The sequence below is a fragment of the Chrysemys picta genome, chromosome 2 (genome assembly GCF_011386835.1).
Source record: "Chrysemys picta bellii isolate R12L10 chromosome 2, ASM1138683v2, whole genome shotgun sequence".
NCBI classification, from domain to species: Eukaryota; Metazoa; Chordata; order Testudines; family Emydidae; genus Chrysemys; species Chrysemys picta.
The window spans coordinates 79875829-79903113 of record NC_088792.1 but is presented as its reverse complement, the minus strand read 5'-3'; the positions used below and the strand labels follow the sequence as shown (position 1 = coordinate 79903113).

Genomic DNA, 27285 nt, shown 5'->3' with positions numbered 1-27285 from the left:
CCTGCTAATGCCCCAGGCCCCTTAAAACTCTTTTTTTTTTGCTCCGCCCCCCCTTTTTTGGCTCCGCCCCTGTCCCGATATTTTATACTGGTAATCTGGTCACCCTAGTTAAGTATATAAGGATACAGTATCTAAGAGGGGCTCTAAGCACTCAGAACTTTTCCAGTTACATGCTGCTTGGTGCCTGGAGTGTCCCTGAAAAGAGTATTTTCAATTCAGGTAGCCTATGAAGCAATGGGATGAGCAGCAGCAGCACTACTCAGGTAATGTTCAGACATGAGCTTAGAGCTTCACAAAGCGTACTTCAATATTCTACAGGCTTAAAAATAAAATGAAGTGTTAGTGAAATGTAACAAACATTTTCCCTAATGTAGCAGCTATGCCTCCTCCCCAGGTTCCTGAAACTATAACTAAAACACAGATTAAGTCTAAATTTCTTTGGCACATATAAAGGAAAGGCCAAAGAATGGAGAATACATGGTTCCATCTCTCCATAGATACAGACCTGCAAGTTGGCTACAGCATAGAAAGTGGCAGATGGGTTTTTTAGCAGGATCCTCTCCCAAAGCAGGTTACTGGCATAAGCAAAATGCAGGAAACTGTCCTCCCCACAGGTACTGACTCCCAAACCGCCACCCGACCTGGTACAAACACAGCTCCTGGGAGTCTCCATCTACCATACAGAGAATAATAAAAAAGCAAGTGTTAAAGGAAATTTCAACAGTGCTTGTTGATGAACTCTACTTATTATAAGTAACTGTTACTTATACCCCTCCTCACTCCCCCTGGCCTTGTGGCTTCCGTGGCTCCTTCACCATCTTTCCTGCACCAGCTACACCCCCATTTGCCCTTCGCCTTTGCTCCTGTTCTCTCTCTTGATGGCTGATTCCCTGGCTTATAAACAGTGGCTTATAAACATCCGCTCTGATGCGGATGGAGGAGTAAAAGCATATTTAGGCTGGAAAAGTCTTAACTCCGCTGTACTTGGCCCCATAGCTGCCTCCAAGGGCGGTGGTGGCGGCCATCCCACTGCTGGGGACAGAGCCGTGGAGAACAGCCAGGATCAATGCCTCTGCGAGAAGGGCCAGATGCCTGCTCCGGCTGCAGGGGTCTCTGATCGCCGCCCCAGGGCTAGAGGGGAGCTCCAGCGGCCGCACAGCCGGCATCCGGCTCCAGCGCGGTGCAGGGCGCTTCCCTGCCCAGGCGGCTTTCACGGCTCAGGCAGGCGACCCGCGCCCAGCAGCCACGGTGAGCGGCGCTAGGTCCGTGGCTCCCCACACCAGCGCTGCGCTACCCCGGGCCCTACAGCCCCAGGGCGGGTACGGAGGAGGAGAGGCCGGGCACTGCAGGGGGACACCCCAGGGCGGCGCAAGGCCCAAATGCAGCCGCACAGCTGCCTGCCCGGGGATGAGCAGCCGGGCCGCGGGGACCCCCCCTTGACCGGCCCGGTCCGGTCCGGCGATCCCAGCCTCACCTCCCGGCCAGGAGGGCGCCGCGCGGCTGCCGCTGGAGCAGGGACAGCTGATCCCGCGGCAGGGATAGCGGACCGAGCCGCCCGGCTGGCAACTGCATAACAGCGCTCCCCATTGGCCAAGTGCCCTGCCGGCCGGCATGCAGCCGCTCCTGATTGGCCGCCGCTGGCTCGCCAGTCCCCAGAGCGATTCTCCTCTCGGGCGGGAACACCCACTGGCTGCTTGGAGCGGCACGGAGTGACGTCGGGAGGACGTTCCGCCCGCTGCCGACCTGTTCCCTGTGGGCTGCTGGCCTAGCCAAAGGGCTGTGAGGGGGGAGGTGCCAGGAGGAGGGGGAACACTGGTGGAAGCGGGGCCTGGTGCAAGGTGGAAGGTACAAGGCTGGGGAGCGGTGGGTGGGGCTACTATTACCTCACTGCTAAGGGCAGGCCCCTGGACGCCACTGAAATCCAGCAGTGAGCCTTGCCTAGTGATGCACATCTGGAAAAATGCCAGATAGGCATGTAGAACCGTGGCATGTAAATTCACCGTCACTGCTCCAGAGAGATCTTGGCATCGCCATGGAAAGTTCTCCAAACATTTCAGCTCAACAAGCCGCAGTGGTCAAAAAGGTGAGCATTCTTAGGCAGTGTGAGGAAAGGGATGAAAAATAAGGCAGAAAATAACATACTGCCACTGTATAAATCCATAGTGTGCGTGCCCACTCTTTGAATACCGTGACCCGTTCTGGTCACCTTATCTCAAAAACGATAACTGGGCAAGGAACAGAGAAGGGCAACACAGGGGCATGGAATGGCTTCCGTACAAAGAGAGGCTAAAAAGATTAGGGCTGTTTGGTTTAGAAAAGAGATGATTGGGGGGATGGGATAGGATAAAGGTCTATAAAATTATGAGTGGTGTGGAAAAAATGAATAGATAAATGTTTATGCTTTTCCATAATACAAAACCCAGGGATCACCTGCTGAAATTAATAGGAAGCAGATTGAATACAAACAAGAGGAACTACTTTTTCACAAACCCCAAACTAACCTGTGGAACTCATTGCCAGGGAGGTTTGTTGGCTGAAAGAATAACTGGGTTAAAAAAAGAACTAGATAAGGTCACTGAGAATAGGTCAATCAACAGCTGTTAGCCAATATGATCCGGGATGTAACCCTATGCCTAGGGCAACTCTAAAGCTCTGACTGCCAAAGCCAGGTGGGGAGGATGGGTGGAGCTCTTCAAAATTGCCCTGTTCTGTACACTCCCCCTGAAGTTCTGGTACTACTGGCTACAGTCAAAGACAGGGTACATGGCTAGATGCATCATTGGTCTGACCCAATATGGCCATTATGTTCTTATTGTAAAGGGCAGAGAGTCATGGTAGCACTAGCACAGCTCTTGCAGGGGAACCTGGCAGAAGTATAAGCAGTTTACAAAAAAAAAACAAGAGACCATATTGTATCCACTGCTTTCTCTCTAAGTGAATCACTTTTGCACATTAAGTGTGGACAAATGATTCACAGCTGAATCTTAGGGGCCCAACCTGGGTTTTAGTGGCAAAAAGTTATTTGGTAGTGTCTTAAATGGGAAAGAGTAATTGAAGTGAAACCTGCTTGGAGGAACGAGATGTCCAGTGGGCAGCTCTGCTTTTGATGACACTGCTTTAGAGCATTTCCAAGGTTTTCAATTTTGCAGTAAACTTTGGATCAGTCTTTTGTTAAGCACAATTAGGCAATCAATTTTTTGATGGTCCCCTCGGTGATCCATTAAAGAAAGGTTTCACTTTTGTATAAAGGCACTCTAGGGCATGTTTTATTTAGGTTATTAATACTCTTCTTGAGTGTAAGCAGAAAGCTGACTTAAGGAACATATTAATGGCACATCATAACCTAGTTCATTGTTTGTCAATATTCGATTACTAAGCAAAGCTTTTTATTCATTCAACAGAATAAATTTTTTATAAGATAACACATTAATAGATTTTGTCAGAAGGATACATCTGCCAAGTACCACTGAGGACTACAATAGAGATTACTGAAAAGCATATAAAATACATTCACAAGAGATATTAACAAAAAATATTAACTAATAGAGTTCCATTCCTATGACTATTTCATTCCACAAGTGGCTTCATGCAAAATAGCCATCAGCGTACAATGTGACAAGCTGGAATCAAAATCTGCAGCAAAATTCCTGGATTCTGCAGCACTGTGATGCAGAAAATAGGAAATTCTTTGACAGTTTCACTAAAACCTATATTTTAATTTAATGAATGAGATACAAAAATGAAAAATGCATGCAGTACAGGAGCCTCTATATTATTTATTTGTATATTAATTTCAATGTATTTTATGCTATCCTCACAGTTTCACTTTTCAACATGCCACAGATGATGGTACTGTCAGTGCATTGTAGAAGTTGTCTAACTGTTGAGTAGCTGGGTTACTAGTACCTAGGAAGATATGGTATACATTTGGGATTGTGGGATAAGCACACATGCTGGATGTTTTTACTAAAACTATCAGTAGTTAACTATTCAACTATATTGATATTTAATTGTAATACCTAGGTTTCAAGTTAACAGCACATTGAGATCAATCCAGCATTTTATACCTCCAAGTGCCACCCTCGCATTGAGTCTTCAGTGGTGCAGAATCCCAATCCAATATATTCATCCTTTTTATGCTCTTTGTTTACTTTTTGCATTTCTCTCAGCTTAGATGATGAAAATCAATGAAGTCAGTATCAGTATTTTGTTTATAGTCACAATTTCACTTTTAGGTTCCTTTGATACAGTATTTTGGCTTATTGCTTTATAGGGGAATATTTATTTGTTTAACAACAACTACTTTTCATTTAAGTTTTGTTATTATGATCTTTGGATGGAACCCTGGCCCCATTTGAGTCAATAGGAATTTGGCCATTGCCTTCATTGGGGCCAAGATTTCACCCATAGAATTTTGGGACAAATAAATTCAGAGGGTGTCCTTTTGATCAAAAATGACTTGAGGAATAGTTTGTTTTCACGTTAATCACGTATATTAATAGGTCTCTCTTGTATATTTTATTTAGGACTTTGACGGGGCAGTCCCGTCTCGCACTGGACCCAGTGACGTCAGACCAGTAGCTCTGACGGAGGAAGTCCCACCCCATTCGTACTGGGCATGCTCCAAGTGCTCAGGGAGTATAAAGGGAGGGAATTCAGCTCAGTCTGGGCTGGTGGCCGCAGGGGAAGGACCTACCTGGGAAGCTCCTGCAGAGGACCAGCCGATGCTCTTGAAGCTGCTGGGAATAGAGGCTTCTACAGACCGGTACGAACCCCTACTGTGGGAGGAACCAGGGGAGGCGGAGACCCGTAGAGAGCCCTGGGATCCGTGGGAGACCCCATCTCCCAAGTTGGTAGGAAGCGACCCGGGGGAGGTGATGGACTGGTACCTTGCCCCCGGTAAGTCTCAGCGTGTTTTGGTAGGACCCCCCCCCTGCTGAGCCAGTAGTAAGGTCCTATGGCCCTGTAACAAGGGCTTGTTCCATGGACTCTGGCCACTAGGCCGTGTGGCCCTGTAACCAGGGGCGGTTCTATGGACTCTCACCATTAGGCCATGTTGCCCTGTAACAAGGGACGTAAACCCTCACAAGGACCAATATAAAACAAGAGATTTTCCCCAGAAAACCCTTATACCTTGGTGTATAGAAGAAAGAAAAAGCAATAAATAAATAGGAAATGTCAAAAAGTGTATTTGTATCATTTTAGATATATACATTAGTTAACTAAGCTTAGAGTTCTGAAGTCAAGATTTAAGCCCAGGGAGTCGGATTTTGATGTTACCAAATGTTAAGGGCAGTGTGAAATGAATGAGAGGTTTGGAAAACAAGTCCCTGATCCTACAGCTGGATCCTGGCAGGCAATCCCATTTGCCTGTATGCAGTAGCTGGTAGGATTGGGGCCAACTTTGTGAAAGCTGAAAGAGAATATATTTAAAACACTGCTTCCCCCTCAAACTGTAATTATTTAATCAATTGAGGATTTAATCAATCTCTATTTCTATGATGGTCTCCCTTTTGTCTGGTATTATCTATACATGGGGTTAATCAATTCTCAATGAACTGATGAATTCATCTGTTTTAAAGCCAAGGAACAATATTCAATAGTCCCCAAAGCATTTTTGTATTGCACAGTAATATGTGATATTTGCTGGCATTACCTATTCTGGATTTAGCATAATACTAATTTAAATGCTACATAAATGAAAGCTTGATTTACAGTATTCATATTCATTTTTAGTTTAAATGAGTTGATCAAACTGCACTTCTGAAGTCCATTTCATTCCATGCATGGCCTGTGGCAATTTACAAACAGTGATTTAGCATCTCAGATATTTGAGTGTGATAGCAGCAAGGGCTGAACTGGACTGGCTTGCAGTGTGCTGGTGACTGCCATCTTATGTCCCAAAATTTAAGCTTTTGTTTAAAAAAAAAAAAAAAATCTAGTCCCTATGGGTGCAAAGAAACCCTTAAAATGTGAAGCAATGCAATAATCATGTTTATTATAGATCTTCTTTATACATCATTCAAATGTGTGGTAGATACTCCTAAGCCAATAGGAGGTGAGGGTAACAGCACCTCACAAGGGATGCTCAGCAGCTCACAGAAAAGGTTAATGGAAACGGGGGATCTGAGTCTGCAGAGAGCCTGTAGTGTACCTATGTCATTTCAGTGACATGGTAGCTCTGCAGCCTTGCGATAGTAATTTACATGTCAACCTTTTAAACTGTTTCATTACTGACCAAAACACATAGAAGAAGAGTGATGCTCAGAGTATGAAGAGCTTGACAGTCTACTGTGAGAAGATACTATGAGTAGTATCATTAGGGGATGCAGCTTGGATCGTGGATGAGTCCAGGGAGCAGAACACTATTTGTTTTTTGAACCGTCTGACCTGAATTGAACAAAAAATACCTTTGGCCTAGATTTAAAAGAAGGAAACATGTCCAAGCCACTACTCCATCACCTGCTGACAGATGCCCTTCCATAGGAAGGTGAAAACTTCTAAGATCCTTTGCCAATGTGAAGTAGAAAACAATTTGGTCCCAACCCCCTTATGTCTGTTTTTGTCTATTTAGATTGTAACCTGTTCAGGTCTCTTATCAGGTGTATGTACAAAACCTAGGCCAAAGTCTTTTCTGGGGTCTCTAGGTACTATTGTAATACAAATAAATAATAGTATCCTAAAATCTGGCCATCCATTTAACCCGTGCATTGAGCAATAAATCAACATGGTTCATATCTAATCCTATTTATCATATACCCTGAGACATGCCGGTATCCAGGTTACAGAAAGATTCATTTCTGTGTAGCTGATGTCACATTGACAGTGAATATTTTATCTGATGAAACCATTCTTTAAGTAACAAATGCAAGAACTAGAGTTAGATTCAGTAGGACCAAACTACATATAATTGCCAAGCATTATCTGAGAGTGCAAAAGATGACTATGAGCATTCTGGACTGCAGCCTACTTTGAACTAGAGTTTCTGAATGATAAAAGTAATCTTTCCTATAATTATCTGAGCTTAAGTAACCACTGTTTTGTTGATGTTGTTGGATTTTATATTTTTAGTTTATTCAATGATCACTAACTTCCCCTAGAGGTTAGGCTGCTAAATGAAACCTGCTTTTAGAAGCAAATCAATTCTGGATGTTTCAAAATATCTCCAGACCAGCTGACACAGTGCTATGGTCAACTTGTTTGACACCTAAAACAATTAGTAATCGTTTTTATCCTCTGTAAGCACAAAACATTCCAGTAACACAGAAACAATTTAGCCGTTATACTTATTGTCTCAGCTGAGATCTTATTGGCTGACGATACATACCAGAAAGCGCTCTGATATGCACAATTAATAATGGCTAATTAATGGAGAAAATAAATAGTGTTTTCATAGAAATTAATCTCAATCAGTAGTATAATTCTGAATCTAGATGCACGACATATTATATGCCTGTGCTCTCTCTTCTGCTTTGTGTTAGGCCAAAAATCCAAAGCAGTGGGATCAGCTAAATCAGCTAAAGGCTGCCATCTAGTGGTGGAAAATTCCCAGTCCAGGACTGCTATAAAGTGGAGCCTTATATTTAAAAAAATAATATCTCTGGTGAACAAGGGCAACAAATTAAATTAAGTATGTCCATATATACCTCCCCTCTAGGGATTCCTATCAGGATGTGCTTTGCCATTATTATTTAATTAAAATTACACATATTTGTAGGCTTGGAACATTGATTTAGCCAGACACTCACAAACCAACAAAAAATATTTCTATCAACAATCATAGAAATTTACAGATAGGCAAAGTACGCAAAACCTTGTCTGAGAACTTAAGGATTCTTCCTTTGTATATTTTGTCATGTGATTTGTGTTTTAATGGTTACAAAGCTTTAACTCTTTGAATCTCAGCATCTCCTGTCATTAAATAATTATTGTCTGAGCCTCCTGTGTCCAACCCCTCCATAATTTCCCACAACTATGAAAATTTAAATTGATGAATAGATAAAAACATATTATTTGCCAAAATTTTAAAAGCAGAATTCTGCCGAGCCTACATATGTATGCCATAAGATGGTTACAGCGATGGTACATTCTTAATACAATGTTAGGTCTTGGGAGCTATAGAAAACTAATGCTTGTGTAAATGAACATAGCTTATTTTACAGTGAGTCATTATGTTGCTGTGTCCCATTGGGTAAAGTTCACCCCTCTGCAGAGGACCAGCACAAAGCCTACACGAGAACTCAAAGTCCTAAGCACACTAAATCCCTTTATCTGTTTTGAGTGGAAATATTCAGTGGCTCATTGGACTAATTCAGTGACTCCACTGAAACCCCTCTGGCTTAGGTGTTCTGATTTTAAAATTTTTCACAAATAAAGTGTGCTTTTAAACCACAGCCAACCAGCCACATCCTTGGAACTCCCCAACTCAATTTCTGCCAGGAGGGATAATCAATATTGTTGTAAAAACAAATAAAAATTGGAACGGTTCTTCTCTGAAAATTTTTGAAAAGCCTGCTGCAATTTCCTGCATATCTGGACTTTAAGACATTTGAGAACAGAGATTTATTGCAAAATCTATTTATTTAGGGACATCTGACTGGGACACCTCCTCTTCCCTTGTCAGTTACTGCTGCTACTCCGCCTACTGGTGGAAAGGCTGAAAGTTCTAGAAACTCCTCAGCCAACTGTCTACTACTCCTACTTTTCCCAACTTCAGATTCCCCAGCTCTCGCTGAAAGCCAGAGATGAGAGGGAACAGGTCTCCTCCAAAGTAGGGAGAGGAAGAAGAGGGGGAGCTCTCACCCTGATTTCAGCAGAGGAGAAACTGTGCTCTCTTGTACTTCCCCTTATTTTAGCCCTGTGTGGAGTAGCACGTGGTGCATCCTCCTAAAGGATGGGTCTCTCAGACTTTCCCAGGTTCGACACCACACCCAGTACAGTCCTGTGCCTTATTTGCACAATCTGGCCTTTGATGGAAGATCCATGCAAGGGGGAAGAAGGAGCAGAAGGAGAAGGAGTATCCCCTTTATATGCAGGACTAGAATACCGGTTGCTCTCTGGACAATGTATTGATAATACGGGGGCTGCATTGCCACATTTTGATTCTGCTCTTTATTGTACAGAACACAGATTCAGAGACAACAACTAGATCCCTGCCTGCTAACTTTGCATAGTTCCTCTAACTCTGACAGGCGCAGGACATTATGGGCCAAATTTTAAACAATAAGTGCTCAAATTGCATCTGCCAAAATATGTGAGTGCAGATGCAAACAGATAATTACATGTGTGTAAAATGGGTGACTGCTCATGCAAATAGATCCTCACACACACAACTATCTGTTTCTCCACGCAGTAGTTAACTTTGGTACATAAGTGCATATTTTACACTCTCAAGTGCCCATTTGAACAGGGCCATTCGTACCTTGCAAGCATGACTTTGGTGGCTAGTTTTGAAAGTGTTGCCTTATATCACCTTACAGGTTTCAGAGGGGTAGCCGTGTTAGTCTGTATCAGCAAAAACAACAAGGAGTCCTAGTCTCTAAGGTGCCACAAACAAATTTATTTGGGCATAAGCTTTCGTGGGCTAGAACCCATTTCGTCAGATGCATGAAGTGAAAAATACAGGAGCAGGTATAAATACATGAAAGGATGGGGGTTGCTTTACCAAGTGATTTATCTCGTTAGACTGACTCACACTTGGTAAAGCAGCCCCCATCCTTTCATGTATTTATACCTGCTCCTGTATTTTTCACTTCATGCATCTGACGAAATGGGTTCTAGCCCACGAAAGCTTATGCCCAAATACATTTGTTAGTCTCTAAGGTGCCACAAGGACTCCTTGTTGTTTTTCCTATATCACCTTAGTTGGCAAAGAGAGAATGCCAGCTGCTGCTACCCAATGCCAGATTCTCATCTCATTTATACCAGTGTAAATCATCAGGAGTAATTATATCGAACTGCAGAGTAAATAAGTACAGAATCCGGCGCCTTTTCATTTTACATTGGGAGCAACTCAGTATTTTGTCCTCTGGTTTTTTTGTTTTGTTTTGTTTTTTGTTTTTGTTTTTTTAGCTCTTTGAATGATAATATTTCCTTAATGGTGAGAAGCAAATGGTTCCTGAAGATTTTGTAAAGTTAGTTTCCCCATTTACTGAGATGCTTTAGTTTGCTGTGCATCAAGATTATTTTATTAGGACAATATTTAGTATGAGTTGTCTAAGAATCTCTCCTCATTAGCATATCCTGCCACAGAACGCATTTATTCCTTTTCAGATCATCAGTTTTGGTTGTCTTTCTTCTCTGGCTTACTTATGAAGTTGATCCAATAAAATATATGACCTCTCCTACTTTGTCTCGCTAATATCCTGGGAGTAACATGGCTACAACACCATTGCCTATTCTCTGGCTTTGACATTTCCGCTGTGTCATGGTGGATCAAGCAGTTTGTCTTTTAGTATTGAAATACATTTTAGCATTTCTGAGTAAATACAATTACTAATGAATCCATGGAGACAGATTAAACTACTGCATCCTGCTGTCTCCAAGCAGTTCTGCCATTTCTGTTTAGTGTATGTTTGTCTGCTCGTCATCCTCTTAGCGACTGTAGGTCAGTGTGAGGTCGGTTGCTATGCTCTTCTCTTCCCTCTGTCATCTTTCATTACAGAAAAATGATCAGATAAGGTTAGTTATAAATGGCCTATGTTCTCCAGTCCTGCAATATCACTGTGCTCTTAAATCTGGACTGGACTGTGTCACACAGTGGTGATTTGACTGTCGCATTCTGAATCCTATAATCATCACTATTTCTATGGCTGTGTACACTACAGACCTTACAGGTGTACCCCTGCAGCTGCGCTGCTGTAAGGTCTCTTGTGGAGCTGCTCTATGCTGGTGGGAGAGGCATAATTAAACCACCCCCAAGGAGCAGCAGTACTAGATTGGTGGGAGATGCTGTCCCGCCGACACAGCGCTGTCTACACCGATGCATTTGTCAGTGAAACTTATGTCGGTCTGGGATGTGTGTGTGGTGGTTTTTTTTTTTTTTTACACATCCCTGATCAACAAGAGTTTTGCTGACAAAAGTGCGTGTAGCAAAAGCCCAAGTTGTTTTCCACACACTTTGGGCTTGAACCACAGCTTCCAGTGAAGGCAATGTGAGTTGTAGGTGCTAAACACTTCCCAGGATTAGTCACTTTGTTAGCACTTCATTATAACACTTAACTGCTTCTGATGGACAGATATCTTGGGTCCTTTACCAAAGCTCCTTTCTACCACTTCTGAAGCATTAGGATACGTCTACACTGCGCACCTTACAGCGGCACAGCTGTGCTGCTACAGCCGTGCCGCTGTAAGGTACTCAGTGTGGCCGCTCTTTGTCGGCAGGAGAGAGCTCTCCTGCCAAAAAAATAAAACCACCCCCAATGAGAGGCAGTAGCTTTGTCGGTGGGAGAGTATCTCCTGCTGACAAAGCGCTGTCCACACCGGCGCTTTTTGTCAGCAAAACTTTTGTTAGTCGGGTGTGGGGTTTTTGTTTTTGTTTTTTGTTTTGTTTTGTTTTCCACACTCCTGACCAACAAAAGTTTTACCAACGAAAGTGCAGTGTAGACATAATCTTAGTTTGTTGAGACCAGTGCTCGGCTAAACAGACTGATGAAATATGCCTGTTTTTTTGTGACTTAAATTACTGAAAATTCTTTGTTTTCAGGACCACTTACTTGTACCATACTAGTTCAGAATGCAACAATTAGGATCCTTACAGGTATTTGTCTGTCTGAGCACGTTCCTTCTCTTTTTAAAGTCTTTGCATTAGCTTCTTGTCTAGCTGCATATCAATTTGAAAGGGTTTTCTTCCCCTTCCTATCCAAGTTCTTTGAATTGTTGTTGCCCAGACTATCTGGCTGATCTAATTAGACAGAATCAGAAGATGATTTGGTTTGTTAATTTGAGTCAACAGGAGTCACAGCATTTTATAACTTTGTGCTTCAGCTATTAGTTTCACTGTTTATCATCATCATGAAAGACAGTGGCTAGTTCCCATTGAAATCAGTGCACCTAAATAAATACCTTTGGGGATCTAAGCCATTCAGTCGACCTCAGCACGGTTAAAGAAATGTACTAACCTTTGAAAAAATTGTCAGATTTCACTATTTTCACTAATTAAAAAAAATCAGTGAAATGTAATATACACTTATACATAGTTCCATGGAACATGCTGGGTGAAAATCATTAAGCATGAATCAAGTTTAAAGTCCTATATCTGAACTTCATCAAGGGGAGTTAAGACTGCAGGCACATACGAATGGTTTGAAAGTTCTATGGCCTTCCAGAATGTTAGAGTTCATAATAATAATAAAAAAAAAAATAGAAATGCGAGAAAAACAGAGGTAAGGCTGCATTTTTGCAAACAAGGCATCCAAATTACCTTACCTCTGTCATTTTCCTACCCTCTTCCAATCAGTGAGAAAATCAGAAATTGGTATTACTCTATCTAGTCATGTGACAGGGTGTACAAATCCCACACCGGCCAGGTGAAAGTTAAGGAAATTGTTATGAGCTCATGCAGCCCTGGCCCGCCACATCTTGAAGGCATAGTCAGGCCTGGAGGCAGGGCCTAAAAAGCAGAAACCCAGTTCAGTCAACAGCTGCCCTAGGAAGGAAATAGAACTTCACCAAAATTCAACTCCTGCAGAAGGGTGCGGCTGAGAGTGATGACTGCTCACATGATCACTGCCTATCTGAGCTGCCTGAGGGGAAGGAGGCCAGATCCCAGATGGTTACTTTAGAACTGATGAGTAATCTGCCTGAGAGCACTGGACTGGACTATGGCCTGCTGGAGGGTCCTCGAAGGAAGGGAGGGAGGCCTACCTCTGGCAGTTAGATGTTTTGGGGTCCCCGCCTTCTTGGACCTTTGTTAGCCCCAGAAGGGGAGACTCCCATGGGACTCAGCTGAGTCTCCCACATCTGGATCTGTGCTGTCCTGACACTGAGTGCTGGGGGCTGGGTGAGTGCAGGTAAGGCTGGCCCACAACATTTTGGCACCTGAGGCAGGGAGCTCAAATGACGCCCCCATGCCCTCTCACTTGGGCCAAAACTTTGAAATATCTCAATTCTGCCTTCTTCCTGTTCTACTCCTCTCATGGTACCGCTCTGCTACCTACCCAATAAAGGAGAACTAACAACTTAAAATGCCTTGTTCAAAAATTTTAAGTAACATTTAACTTACATTTGCTGTTCAGGCATTTGAAACTTTTCTTGTCTGCATAGTAAACACTGGCATTTTTATCTGTTTGAATAATCAAAGTGGTTTTTTCTGTGCCTTCTTGGTTGCAGAGATTTGAACTGCTTAGGGTGACCAGATGGGATGAAGAAAATATCAGGACACATGGGGGAAGGTGGGGAGGAGAGAGTCCCGGCGGTGGAGGAACAAAACAAAACAAAACCAGGAGTGTGAAATATCGGGACAAATTGCATCCCGACTAAACATCAGTCGGGACACAGGACAAATGCCTAAATATCGGGACAGTCCCAATTTTATCGGGACGTCTGGTCACCCTAGAACTGCTTCCTGAAGGTCCAGTCTGGGCCAGCTCATGCTCTATTGAGATGGTTGCAAGGCGACCAGCCTCTCCTGTGTCATTGTGGAGCATAGCTGTGATTTTATTAACTTCAGCTTGGAGAAGCTGCGTTCTCCACTGGCAACCATTACAGGAAGTGTTAGAAGTATGCGCAGAGCATTTGGAAAGAGGGTGGTCATCTTATTTGTGCACATATATTCCAGAAGAGTCTTTGGAGTTGATCCTGCTGAAATGTATCTTGAAAGGGCTTTCAGTTCATCATCCAAATCACTCGTATCAATATTGCGCATATCATCGTGTCAACTAGTGCCCTGCATTGCTGGTGTAAATCTTCTTCAGGTATAGTGAGGAGTTTTGGAATATCATACAACATCCCAAATATACTGCTGTGTTCCTTGAGCTGCATGAAACATTCTTCAACTGACTGTATTGCACAATCTAGCACCTGGTTAAAGAATTCAACTTTGAATTGTTGTTTGGGGTGTCTTATGGTATTATCCAGTGCCTCGTAATCAAAATGTCGTCTTCTTCAGTGACTTTTGTATTCTTGAATGGGTGGGAAAATAGCTTCAGTGTGAAGTTCCTCTGCCAACTTCTGTGCACTCTTTAGAACGTTTTGCAATCCCTCATCTAACCGGTAAGACTAGGTATGACTTTGCTTTGTCCAGTTGTTCTATTGCTCAAGATATATCAAGGTCAACACCTTGGAGTCTCTTGCTTACAACATTTATTTCAAACAGTATGTCATGCCACCGCACTAAGCCACACAGAAATTTGAAGTTATGTATGTTTCTGGTGATTCCATTTCCCTCTGCCACTGTTCTCCCATGAACAGTTCCTGTCATAGCATTATCCTCCAGAATGGCAACTATGGCATCATCTATCTTTCCAATTTGGTGTTTGTAGGCTTTATCGCATCCACTCGACTTTCCCATTGTGTGGCACTCTGTGGTTTCGGTGTCAGAGAAGATGTTCCCAGACGTTGCTTCAAAATTTGTCATTGATGAGTTGATGCAGAGAAAACATAGATGCTTTGAATTACATTAAAAAATTCAGCAGCCTCACTAGAAGCTGATGCTGCATCACTGACCACCAAGTTCAATGAATGAGAACTGCATGGGATAAAAAAAGCTCGAAGGTTTAACTCTCGGCTCTGTGTCTGCACTCCTCTGTTCTTGTTCCTCTGTGCATGGTTACATCCATTTGAGATGGAGATATGGATGCTGCAGTAGCTGCCAAGTCACTTGCACTCTGACTAACTGGAAGATCAGGCATCTCCTCACCACTCACATCCTCACTGGGGCTGGAAGGTTCACCGTGAACATTTGTGTCTATGTATATCAGGAGAGCTCCTTCCTGCTTAGATAGAAAAGCTTCCATTGCTTGCTTTCTTTTTCTGAATGCTGCCCCAGGGGGGCGTTTTCTTCTTTCACTCATGACTGCTGTTCTGTGCCAGCTATAGTGGCTCTCAACACTCAATTGAAGGGGACAAATAAGCAGGCTGGTAGCAGGGCCTGAGTGAGGGAAGATATCAGCATCTTAAGGGCCTAACTGGCTCCTACTACTTCAGTTGACTGCCTGTTCTCCTCAAGTAGGTTCAGGGAAGCAGCAAGAAACAGGAAGCTCCCTGAGAAACTGGTGTTAATGAGCCCAGGCTCCTGGGGGTGCTAGAGAGGTACATAAGAGGCTCCTCCTCCTCTCTCTCCCTGCTGCTCCTGCTGTTTTCTGTGGCTAGGTCTACACTACAGCGGGGGGTCGACCTAAGATACGTGAATAGCGTAGCTGAAGTTGCGTATTTTAGGTCGACTTACCTGGCTGTGAGGACAGCAGCAAGTCGACCGCTGCCGCGCCGCCATCAACTCCGCTGCCGCCTCTTGCTGCGGTGGATTTCCGGAGTCAACGGCAGAGCGATCAGGGATCGATTTTTATCGCGTCTTCACTAGACACGATAAGTTGATCCCCAATAGACCGATTGCTATCCGGCGGGTAGTGAAGACGTGCCCTGTTATTCCCTCACCTTTTCTCCTGCCTGCCTGTTATGTCTCTTGTGCCCTCCTTCCTCCAGCACAACACTACACCATCTCTGTGCATCTAGAGCAGAGAGAATACACATGCACCAGCAGCAGACACAATTTTCTACACTCTGGGTCCTAGTGGCGCCCCCCACCCCACAGTCTGGCACCTGAGGCGGTCGCCTCAGTTTGCCTCATGGTAAGGCCAGCCCTGAGTGCAGGGTCCTGTCTCCCACAGAACCCTTTTGGGGTGAGACCAAGCTCATGCCAATCCATCGCAAACATTCCCATTTTCTCTCACACACACACCCCCTACAACTGCCTGCCAGACAACTAGCTCACTGAATGCATGGTTCTCCACTCTTCATAAGGGGCCTGGTACTACCAAGCACTAAAGTAGAGCCCTGCGTGGATACAAAATTTATATTCGCGTCTGATACACAAACAGGGTCCACGGATATCCACAGATTTACAAGGCTCTAATTACAAGTACTCAGCTCTTCATAGGAGGTGTTGAGGGCTTTACAGGGGGAATTCTGTGATTCCTTCTGCTAGATGGAAGGGCTCAAGGCCCTAAGCCACGGGAGACTTCAAGTGGAAAAGGCAAGGAAACCTTATTTTGCTTTCTCCTTCATGCATGAGCTGTTCCTGTAGATCCCCACAGCCCGATGAGTCACGGATGCTCACACAAAATAGAATCCATCTTTCTTAGCTGTCTGTTCATTTTAGCGGATGCCAATGGGCAAGTCTACTTTAAACCCAGGTAGCATGTTTGTGGTGGTAAGCTGATGTACAGCAATGTCTTGCTCATTCTTGCCCTGATGACCCTTCAAGGTCTTCTTTAACCCAAGGACTGTGCTGCAGGATCTCGCTTGGTTGTTGTTGTTTAATATATTATATGTATTCTGCACTGATAATGGGAAGACACTGCTAACTGGACTGGGTGTGTTTTCATGTATCACCAGCTATTATTTTCTTTCTTTCTATCACACAGAGACCTTCCACACCAAAAATTCCTCTTCCTCGAGAGCCAGTGATCTGAGGAGTACAGCTAGCTAAAATTCTGCCTCAGCGAATATTTTATTATGCACGGGGCACAGCACACAAGGTTCAGAAAGATGCAGAATTCATTTCCTGCTGGGAGAGAGCAGGTCTCCTAAACATACAGAGGGAGAATAATATCTTGTTCTTCCAAGACAATTGTGGCTTTGATCATTTATGGAGATCTGCCTTTGGTAACAGATTAAATATTATCCCTGGCATAACGGCAAACACTGATGAAATACATTTAACCTTGTGGGAGAAAAGATTAAAATAATATTTTTAATCAGGTGAAACAGGAATTCCCCTGTAAGTGTGTGGATAGGAAATACTGTACAATGGACATGGCCTATGATTAAGTGGCATTCTTGGCCAAATTCCAAGTTGATACTAAATGGAAGTCTAAATTGGGTATAATTAGCATGATGAGTCAGAAGAAGGTGTAGGTTACACTAATAATTTGTTGATCAGTACTGCAGTAAGAAGTGCCACTCAGATTGTCACTTCTACTGTATTGCACATGTAAAAGGAACACAAAGACAATGACTGCTGATGAAGCCCTGTGACCACTGGGTGCCACTCTCACTCCACCAAGAATATATTATTACATGTGATGCTGATCTGCAGCTCCTAAGCTGAATTTTAAAGAAAAGCCAATACGCCTGCACATTCTGAATGTGTTTATAGTAAAAAGGAGTTTCTGTCTCTCTCATCTACCTATGGTTTTTATACTGTACTCATCACCATGATCTGTGAGCATCTTCTGAGCAGTCTTCTGTTTCTTTTGTCCTGAATTTATTTTTCTGGGCAGCACTTTAGCTGGGGCTGCTGATTGTTCCCCTTCTTCCAGTAATCCATCTCCCAAGCTCCATAAAATTGTGTGCTACTGCTAAGTGCTGACTAAATTTCCATTCTGTGGGAGAATTACCATCAGCTTAGGAGGCAGCTAGATAGAAAATGGCTAGATTTGGAGGGTTATGGCCCCTTCATAACCTTCCCCCTGGTCTTGTCACCTAGGGGCAAGGTTCATACATGCTAACTCATGTTCTTTCTTGGTTCAGAAGGATGAACATGATAGTTTGTTATTAAATATCATCTTTGTAGTTACTGTTAATGAATACCTCTTAGACCTTGGCCACTGATCTAGCCTTAGTTTTCCTATCTATCTCATAGAGCCAGGGCTGGCTCCAGGGTTTTGGCTGCCCCAAGCAGCCCCCCCCCCCCCCCCCCCCCCCCCCAAAAAAAGCTGTGATTGTGATGGCAGGTCCTTTGCTCCCAGCAGGAGTGAGGGACTACCTGCTGAATTGCTGCCAAATACCTGGATGTGCTGCCCTAAGCACCTGCTTGCCAGGCTGGTGCCTGGAGCTGGCCCTGCATAGATCTGGAAGAGACCCTGAAAGGTCATTGAGTCTAGCCCCCTGCCTTCACTAGCAGGACCAAGTACTGATTTTGCTCCAGATCCCTAAGTGGCCCTCTCAAGGATTGAACTCATAACCCTGGGTTTAGGAGGCCAATGCTCAGACCACTGAGCTATCCCTCCCCCCATTCTTGGCACAGCTTCTCTGAGTTTCCCAACCACATGGGCATACTTCTCTGCCTGTTCCAGACTGTGAAAGCAAGACAGTTGGGGCACAGTTCCCTCGGATCTCCTAGCCTTTGTTCTGTCCTGTGAGACAACTTTCAAATTATTTGGTACATTAGGACCGAGATGCAGTCAGTCTCCCTCATCCTGTGGCCATTTTGCAGAGCCAGGCTATTTCTAACAGCCAAAGTGTTTTCATGGGATTAGCGATGGGGGAATAGCACTTACCCATCCACCACCCAAAGGTCCTGCTACAGGGAGAGTTGCCATATGAAGACTGGTTGATGTTACTACTGGACCCTATCAAGGACAGGGAGGGGCATGGCATCATCCTTTACTCCTGAAAATAGGGTGGGGAAATGAGGTTTGGAAGCCTGTGCCCAGGTTTTCCAGGCTTTGTTGATCTAGGCTGATGTTTGAGCTTGTCATGAAGGACATCCAACCTTCCTGATTTCAGATGGGTTTAGGGTTTTGAGAACTTTTCACACACACCTAATAATACTAATAAACTCCATTATCCCCTTAAATTCATTGTTCTCCCTTAACTTAAACCTATGCCCCTTTGTTCTTGTGCCCCTAGTCCTCATCTGTTCAATTACCTCAAATAGAGTATCATGCTGAGTTTTATAATAACCCATATAGTCTGAATTCTCCTATTAGGTCACTTACCTGACTTTTCTCTAGACCAGTGGTTCTCAACCTTTTTTGGACCAGAACCCATTTTACTTCTGGGGGAATTCTCCACCACTGCACAATGTAGAATTTTACAAAAATTAATGTTGGGCCCACAGAATTTCCTTCCCTCCACCCCACAGACATAGGCTGCAGAAATGTTGGCTGTCACCAGGGGCTGCTGGACCCAGCAGAGCCCAGCTCGCAAATAGCAGACAAGGCCGGGGGTTGCGGGAGGGAACTGTAAGGTTCACAGCACATCCTGACGGAAGGAGGCGGCGGATCGCAGGAAACTCTGTGCAATCCCAGGACCCAGCATCAGGCAGTTTCTCCCTCTGGATCCCTGGGCTGTAGGAAAGTAGGGTTTGTGAGTGTCTTAGCAGGTGGGTGGGACAAGGCTCAGCTGTAGGAGAAAGGAGAGGGGGTGAGTGTCTGGCTCCCTGGCTGGGCTCAGGGGTGGGGAGAGAAACAGGAACTGGGTTGTCGTGGGGTTTCTTTAACTCTTTGCTCCTGGGGGAATTTTTGTGTATATCTGTATTGTACCGACATACTTGCTGACAGGTATTTTGAAATCAATTACCAAAATAATTGAAACTGGCATGATTATATAGTGTTATTTTGACAAATAAAATTTGCAGAATTTTGCAGAATATTTTTTAAATATTGTGCGCAGAATTTTTAATTTTTTGGTGCAGAATTCCCCCAGGAGCACCAGGGTGTAAACATTGATACCAGTCCTGACCCAGTAAATAGTTTAGGGAGAAAACACACAAGTATTTTGCCCCCAAAATACTTATTACCCACTACACAGCACCACCATCTCCTCCCGCCCACGGCCTTGCACATGAAGTCTTAGCCCTGTCCTGGACCCTGCAATCACAGTAGCCTCCCTCCAATTTATTTCCTCAGCCACCGCTTGGTGCTCCATGCAGCCTTCCCAGGAGCAGGGTACCAGCCCACAGTGGAAGGCTCCCCTGGATCCTCTACCTCTGCCCTCTACTGCCCCCGGCACTCTGCAGGGTGCTGCGCCTGGCTGCCCTGAGCTACCCAACTCTGCCAACTTCTCAGGAAAGGCTGAACGTGGCGTGCTCAGCCCCTAAGCGAGCCCCATGCCACTACTGGCAGGGCCTGTGTGTCTGCAGTGTGCACGGCCAACCCCGGCTCCACCACAAGCAACCAACGCACCAGGGGAAGTTTGCATGGGCACATGTGGGACACCGCGGGGCTCAGCCACTTGCAGAGTGCGAGGTGCACTGGCTGCAAAGGCACTCTGTGGAGACTCTCCCCTTCCTACAGTTTCTCTGGGACTCCAGCCCACTAGGACTCTAGTATCTGCCACTGCTTTGCGAGGCAGGAATAATCCTCCGTCTTATCCCCCCAGTGCTTACCAGCTACCCTGGTTGGAAAGGGGCTGCTTGGGGGTGTCCTCCCTCTTGGGACTGCTGCAGCCCAAGCCCAGGTGATGAACGCGGGGTGCCGAAAGTTACTCCATCTCCTGCTCTCTTACCTGCCTCCCCAGAGTTGCTACATGTCCTCCAAGCAACAAAGCAGGCTGCTTGTGAGGCAAGTGGGTGCCAGCAGAGGCCACCATGCACATGACAGAAATAGGCAGGTAGGTCAATAATCTCTACTGCGTCCCCTCCCCAGGCAGTCAGCTGGGGGGAGCTGGGACATGAGACCCCTGCTCCCTGGTGCAGTCTTTCCCATAACTCTTCACACCTTGCATTCGATTGGCTAAATGGTGGCACCTGCATGTACTAAAAACTTGACTGGCATGCACAGTGTTAACAGAAGGTGAAGCTTAAGCGGCATCTATTTTAAAAAATAGTATGCAAAATATCTGTTTTTAAAGTTTGTTCTCAATCCTTTCATACATCCTTGTGACCCACTTTTGGGTCACGACCCAGGGGTTGAGAAATGCTGCTCTAGACTAAATAATGCCATCTATGCAAGTGTCCCCGTAAACATAAGACCCTTATCAGCCAGTGTAATGAGTGTGTTGTTTACGTTTTTTCCAGATAACTAATAAAGATGTTAAAAATGAGGTCATAAGTCTGGACCTACTGTGTTCCAAGCCTCCTGAGCCAGTAGTTTTTCCAAGAACAATTCCATTATGTGATTATGTTTCACTTACCGGATTGCCTCAGGGAAGTCATTCAAAATAGATCTAAAGGCTTGAGCTTCCTGTAAACCTCTCAAATCAATCTCCTAACACCCAAAGAGCCCTGTTTTAATATCATCCACTGTAATCCTTTGCTCGAATAGGCCTTCCAGATGTACTCATTGGCAACTTTGTTTTTAGCTAGTGACATAGCTAGTGACAGTTTTAAAGCATAGGATGTAAATTAGATCAGAAAACAGATTAAACCAAATTTCTATTTAAACATCTGGGTGGTAGGATGGCTGCTTTCAGAGTGTGCTCACCACCATTCTTCAGGTAGTGAGGGGGCATTTTAAACAACGATGATGGGGTTAATGCTACTAGATGTGTAGTGGAGGCAACTGCATTATATTAGGATCATCAGGTGACTTAGTGAAACAAGGATGCAAAGTAATTATCCCAGCTAAGACTTTGGTGATCATGTTTTTATTTCCCTTGTTCTAAATATGTTCCATAGAAGAAGCTGAGTCTGCTGCTAATTTGCAGAGCCAAACTTCATCTACTGCCCACTTGTTGTGGCTGTGCTGCTAAATCACACTGTTCTCCTGAATTCATGCTCCTGTTAGGATGTGGCAAAGTATATGTCAGATTCAAAGGGATCTTTACTGAGAAAAGGAAGTGTGAAACAATGGCTACCGGTGCTAAAATGCCACCCAGGGTCTAGAATGAGAGGCCTCTGTTTTTTGCACATCCATGACAATGTCTCTGTACTGGCTTGGGATTCTAACCAGGGCCGGCTTTAGGAACTGCGGGGCCTGATTTGAATACCCGGTGGCGGTCCGGATCTTTGGCGGCACTTCGGTGGGGGGTCCTTCGCTTGCTCCGGGTCTTCCATGGCAGTGAAGGATCCCCCGCTGCTGAAATGCCACCAAAGACCTGGAGCGAGTGAAGGACCCCCCGCCACTGAAGTGCCGCCAAAGACCCGGACCGCTGCTGGGTGAGTAAAAAAAAAAATTTTTTTTCAATTTAAAAGGCGCCTAAGGCGCGGGGCCCTCTTAGGCGCGGGTGCAGGGCCCGATTCCAGGGAATCGGGGGAATTGGCCTAAAGGCTGCCCTGGTCCTAACCAATGTTCTTTTTGATTCTGAGGGGACCTGAATAAATTTTTATGCTCTTTGAAGAGCATACCGGGTTCCTGTAAATTTACTACCCTGTCTGGTCACTAGAAAAGCAGACAAGTAAAGTAAAGGGCCTTGGTACACGAGAATACAGTTCCAACCCCAAACAGACCTCCTCATTCTGGACTGTAAATCCTTTCCACAGCGATGATACTCACTAACAGAGAGTAAATCAGGAAGCAACTAGATTAAAAAAACACTTTAAGAGGGCCACAAAGACATGGGATGTGATTAATCTCTCACTTACATAGCTGTAAGCCATGAAGTCAATGGAGTTAGACCAATGTAAGTGAGGTGAATCACAGCCATGCCGTCTCTGTACCTAGAGACCGGAACAAATGAGCCTCATTCACAGAAGTCTTTACTAGCTTCTTGCCCTCTTCAGAACTCTACAGATCACACTCTTATTCTTTCATGTCCCCCATGGATTCCTCTGTCTCCTGTAACTCCCTGACATCATCTTCTATTCTCCAGTCCAGCTGTTCTCAACCAGGGGTATGTGTACCCCTGGGGATACGCAGAGGGCTTCCAGGGGGTACATCAACTCATCTAGATATTTACCTAGTTTTACAACAGGCTACATAAAAAGCACTAGTGAAGTCAGTACAAACTAAAATTTCAGTAATAGTGTGCTGTGACACTTTTGTAAGCAAGTAGTTTTTAAGTGAGTTGAAACTTGGGGGTACGCAGGGCCGGCTCCAGGCACCAGCCCACCAAGCTTGTGCTTGGGGCGGCACCTGGAGGGAGATGGCGCGGTGCTCCGGCTCCAGCCGCCGGGGAGAGCGGAGCCGTGACTGGGCTTGCCACCCTCCCCGCGGCGCTCCGGCCGCCGGGGAGAGCGGAGCCGCAGCGGGCTCGCCGCCCTCCCCCCCGGCACTCTGGCCACCGGGGAGAGTGGAGCCCCAGCCGGGTTCGCTGCCCTCCTCCCGGGGCTCCGGCCACCAGCGGAGCCGCAGCAGGCTCGCCGCCCTCCCCCCAGCGCTCTGGCCGATCGGGGAGAGCGGCCCGCGTCTGAGCTCGGCGCCCTCCCCTGCCACGCTCGGGGGGGTGGGGGCGGCGGGAGGCTTTTTTGCCTGGGGTGGCAAAAAAGCCAGAACCGGCCCTGGGGGTACGCAAGACAAATCCGACTCCTGAAAGGGGTACAGCAGTCTGGAAAGCTTCAGGGCCACTGCTGCAGCCCATTCCATATGCTTAAAGGTTTAGTGGGCCAAGTTTAATATGTGCTATTAGTGTGAACCTGTCATCTGACTTAACCCCTGCAATGTGATCAAAGAAAGGCAGGCAATAGAGCGACTGAAAGGGTCATTCATTCAACCTTGCTGAGAAAAAAAAAATGCAATATTCAACAATTGTAGATGCATAGTCAGCATGTTCCTTACAGCTCCTGCATTTTATAGGGCTCAATCCTACATCCACTGCACAGGCAAAACTCTGACTGGGAGAAGGTCATAGTATAAAATGAATTGCATCCTAGTTTAATGAATTAAATATAAGGGACTGGGCTGAAATTTAGTTTAGAATATCTTTTTAAGGATATTGATTAACTTAGATCTCTTTCTCCTCTCCCACCCTAAGAACTGTCAAGTGGCAGGCACTCTCTGTCCTTTATTATGAGGAAGAGAGAAAAGGAGACTATGATGCACAGAATTATTGCTAAGTAATTTTCCTATAGTTGACCTTTGGCTAGCTGGTACTCGAAGCTGGTGTTGTCTAATGAAAATACTTGGTATCAGTGGGCCTTGGCTTGGTAGACAACTGGAGGTTTTTTTTCTTTTTTCCTACATATTACCCTGACCCCACCCCCCCTTTTTTTAACGTAGGAAATTAAATTTTAAAAATTACATTAATGCAACAATAGGAGTCAGATATAATACTCACACGTAGTATCACGTTAGTCCATGAGTAGTCCCATCAAAGTCAGTGGCACTGCTCATGGAATAATATTGTACTCAGCACGAGTAAGGGGATCAGAGTCTAGTCTTAAGATCCCACAGCTAAACACTCAGAGGTAGGGCATGCAAAAAAAGACAACGTCCGCAAAGTCCACTTTTATATTGTCCACACAAGGGCAATATAAAAGTGGCCTTTATAGGAATGTCTATTGCTCGTGAGCCATGCATAGTAATTTTAAATGGCCATAAATCTGGTAAATCAAAACCAGATTAATTAAAACCAATGAAAGGCCTGGTGTTCACTGAGAACCATGTTTGTTTCAATCATAGATGTCTTGGCTGTAGTCCTGTCTCAGAGACTGTGGTTTTAGGATTCTTTAAGTTGGGAAAAGTGCATTGTTTCCCCTAGTTCACCGAACTCATAAACCACTAAAATAATTTTGCTACAACCTTTTTTAAAAAAAAAATCACCTTTAACCAGAGATTAAACAGAAAAAAAAAATCATTCCCAGATGGTTAGTTGTACTTTTAACTGTAGCCAGTAATATCAGATTGTTTCTACAAAAAGACCAAAGCTTTGAATTTCACCCCATTTAAGGACTAGTTAAATCTCCCTTAATGTCTTGGTATAACTAGCTGAATATGTCCCCATGAAGTGGAGTTTTTCCTAACACTGTTCTGACTAAACAGCAGTCATTGCCACGAGACTGAATTGCTTCTCTGAGAAATATCCCAGTAAAATAGCTGTCCCAAATAAGGGCATCTCAATTCAACGGAGAATGCCGTGCATGAAAAATTACTGAGCTAGTGTGGACAACACTATGTTGGCAGGAGAGCTTCTCCCGCCAACATAGCTTCTGCCGCTTGTGGAGGTGGTTTTATTATGCAAGTGAGAGAGCTCTCTCCCGTCAGCATAGAGCACCTTCACCAGGTGCGCTGCAGTGGCGCAGCTGCATTGGTGTAGCTGCAGTTCTGTACGTGTAGATCTGCCCTTAACAAGCTGAGGTAAATTCAAAGCAAAGTCTCTCTCTCACCACATATTTCAGCAGTTCTACTGGCTAAACTTCTTTCAGTCAGGATCCCTCCTCCCTCCCAATGCTGCTTCTTTTGTTCTTCAGCTGTCGTGAATGCCATGGGCAAGGAGAAAGAGAAGAATCATTTGGGATGGCTGCCCCTCTTTTGTATAGTCCTCTCCCTCCTTTGAGAAGCACCTCCAGCTGGGAACATGGCGACAGGCAAACTGCATGGATAGGAACTCCATGCTGTTTCTTTCCTAAAATGTAGGATTTTCACCCGTGTCCTTTTTCCTGCCAATGAATAGCTACTTAGCAGGTGATGACCCATTTGACCTTGTTTACACCTGTCTAAGGCATCAGCTTGTCCTTTGTCTCTGAGGAGCTGGTTTGGCCACTCCCCAGATTTGGAACATATTTTAGTAACAACATACAGTGGAATCTTATAACTTTACATACAATGTTGCCACACATATTTTACCAGTACAATAATGATCAGAAAATTATGAGTTTTCAAGTGATACTTCACAAGTGATACCTTTTACAAAGATTATTACAATGGAGTGTGAAGGGTGAATACAGGGGTACAGACTGTCACACAAGGACCTCAATATTTGGCTCTGTATGATGAGGATACAATGGGACTGAATGGCAGTTTGCACATTAAAATTCATTGAGAAAATGTGAGACTTTTATTTTACACTTGAAGTTTCATTCTCTCTAAGTTTATCAGTGGGTTTTACTGCCTTTCCCTTTTACAGTCTGCTCCATACTCATCACGTCTCATGCAGCACTGAAATATACCTCTCAAGTGAATAGCATTTCAAGGAGTTGATCGGCATTTTGAACTTTGAGGCCTCATGAACCTTCTCTGACCACCAATGGCAAAAAAGGAAATGAGAAACTTTCCTTTGTCTTGAAGCAAACATTCTGTCCAAATGTTTGCCCCAAACAGATGTTCAGAGGCTCCAAAACAAGTAGAGGTCACCATAAAACCTATGTAGGATTTCAGAGGAAACTGATTTAAAAACAAATAAAACAATCACAATCAATCTTACTAATCCTACATATAATTTTGAAAATATTTATTAGCACCAATGATCCCGAGTTCCCAAGCCCTGTCACATGTGGTAGTTTCTGCAGTACTCCTCTTTTCTGCTTCCCAGGTTCAGCTCAATGAAAAAAACATCCTTGATTGATCAAAAGCAGGGAATCCCACATTTGTATGAATGGATTATTTAAAGGACAGAACGTGCTCTATTTTAGCAGCTTAGTTGCTGAAAAACCTGCATTAATTGTTGGTACCCAAGTCAACAAAGCAAGTCCTCTGTCTCATACTTTCCTCTTTCCCCAAGTTGCTCTTCCTAGATCTTCCCTGGATTCACACCAGATCTTTCTTCTAGGTTGCCCTTGTTTTGCTTCCCTTTTCTCTGCATTTTTCTTCATCACCCTGCTAGGGCTAGAAAACTATCTTTTGGCCAGCTGATCTCTTTCTGTGACACATGGGAAAGGGTCCTAGAGAATCTTCTTGCTGGCTGATCATAAGGTGATATCTAAAATCTGTGAAGATGCAGAAGATCACTTTCCCAGTCAGATTATGGTAGTAATTTAAAATGGGATTAAATTTTGGGGCCTATACCCCCCTGTAGTAGGGCAGCTACCCCACTCCAGCAGAACAGGGGTTAAAAGCAGCCCTGGAGAGGGCTGAGGCTGGGATAAAAGGAGTGAGGTCAGCTGAGGGAGTAGCTGACCACAAGTGTGGCCAGCTCAATCAGGGCCCAGCTGGCCCTGATAAGAGGGCTGGGGGGCAGGAGCTGGAGGAGTGTCTCTCCAGCCTTGGAGGGAGAAGGGCCTGGCTGCCTGGGAGTTCAGGGTACCAGAAGTAGAATAGTGCTGGGGAAGGGCAAGAGGAGCTGGGGAGTTCCAGCCTGGCAACTACCCAGGCTGAGGCCTTGTCAAAGGCTTAAAGAGGTACTGGGGCTGAAGAGGTGTAGCCTGGGGATAGACAGAGGCAGCTGGTCCTACCCCCTTGCCAGTGATGAGTGGCCATTACAGACAGCAGTCTGCCTCAGAGAAAGGGGGCTAGATGATGACTGGCAGTAGCCACTGAGGCAAGGTGGGAATAGAGTGTTGGGGGTTCCCCTGGGAGGGGAAACCCAGAGTGTGTGGGGGGGGTACTGCTGGGGGCAGAACCCCAAGGTAAAGGGCACCGGGGTCCATGA

The 27285-nt window shown here is 44.9% G+C and overlaps 1 protein-coding gene and 1 long non-coding RNA gene across 5 annotated transcripts in view; one reads left to right on the top strand and one right to left on the bottom strand.

Annotated features, from left to right (window-relative positions):
• GGCT (gamma-glutamylcyclotransferase) overlaps positions 1–1764 on the bottom strand; it is a 39292-nt gene extending 37528 nt beyond the window's left edge. Inside the window, exons 1-2 of one of the 3 annotated variants that reach the window (XR_010598358.1) lie at positions 1475–1623; positions 506–673 (exon numbers count right to left, since the gene is read on the bottom strand). Coding sequence is in view for 2 of the 3 variants with exons in the window: in XM_005278675.5 (XP_005278732.3) it covers positions 506–673; positions 975–1166 (360 nt within the window). In the remaining variant the exon portion in view is untranslated. Of the gene's footprint in view, positions 1–505; positions 674–974; positions 1268–1474 lie in introns of those variants that run through there. The other 2 variants (XM_065583576.1, XM_005278675.5) reach the window with 2 other exon arrangements.
• LOC135981368 (uncharacterized) overlaps positions 1714–27285 on the top strand; it is a 49947-nt gene continuing 24375 nt past the window's right edge. The window contains exons 1-3 of one of the 2 annotated variants that reach the window (XR_010598360.1): positions 1714–2083; positions 4527–4765; positions 16581–16786. This is a non-coding gene — a long non-coding RNA (uncharacterized LOC135981368). Of the gene's footprint in view, positions 2084–4526; positions 4766–16580; positions 16787–27285 lie in introns of those variants that run through there. The other variant, XR_010598361.1, reaches the window with a different exon arrangement.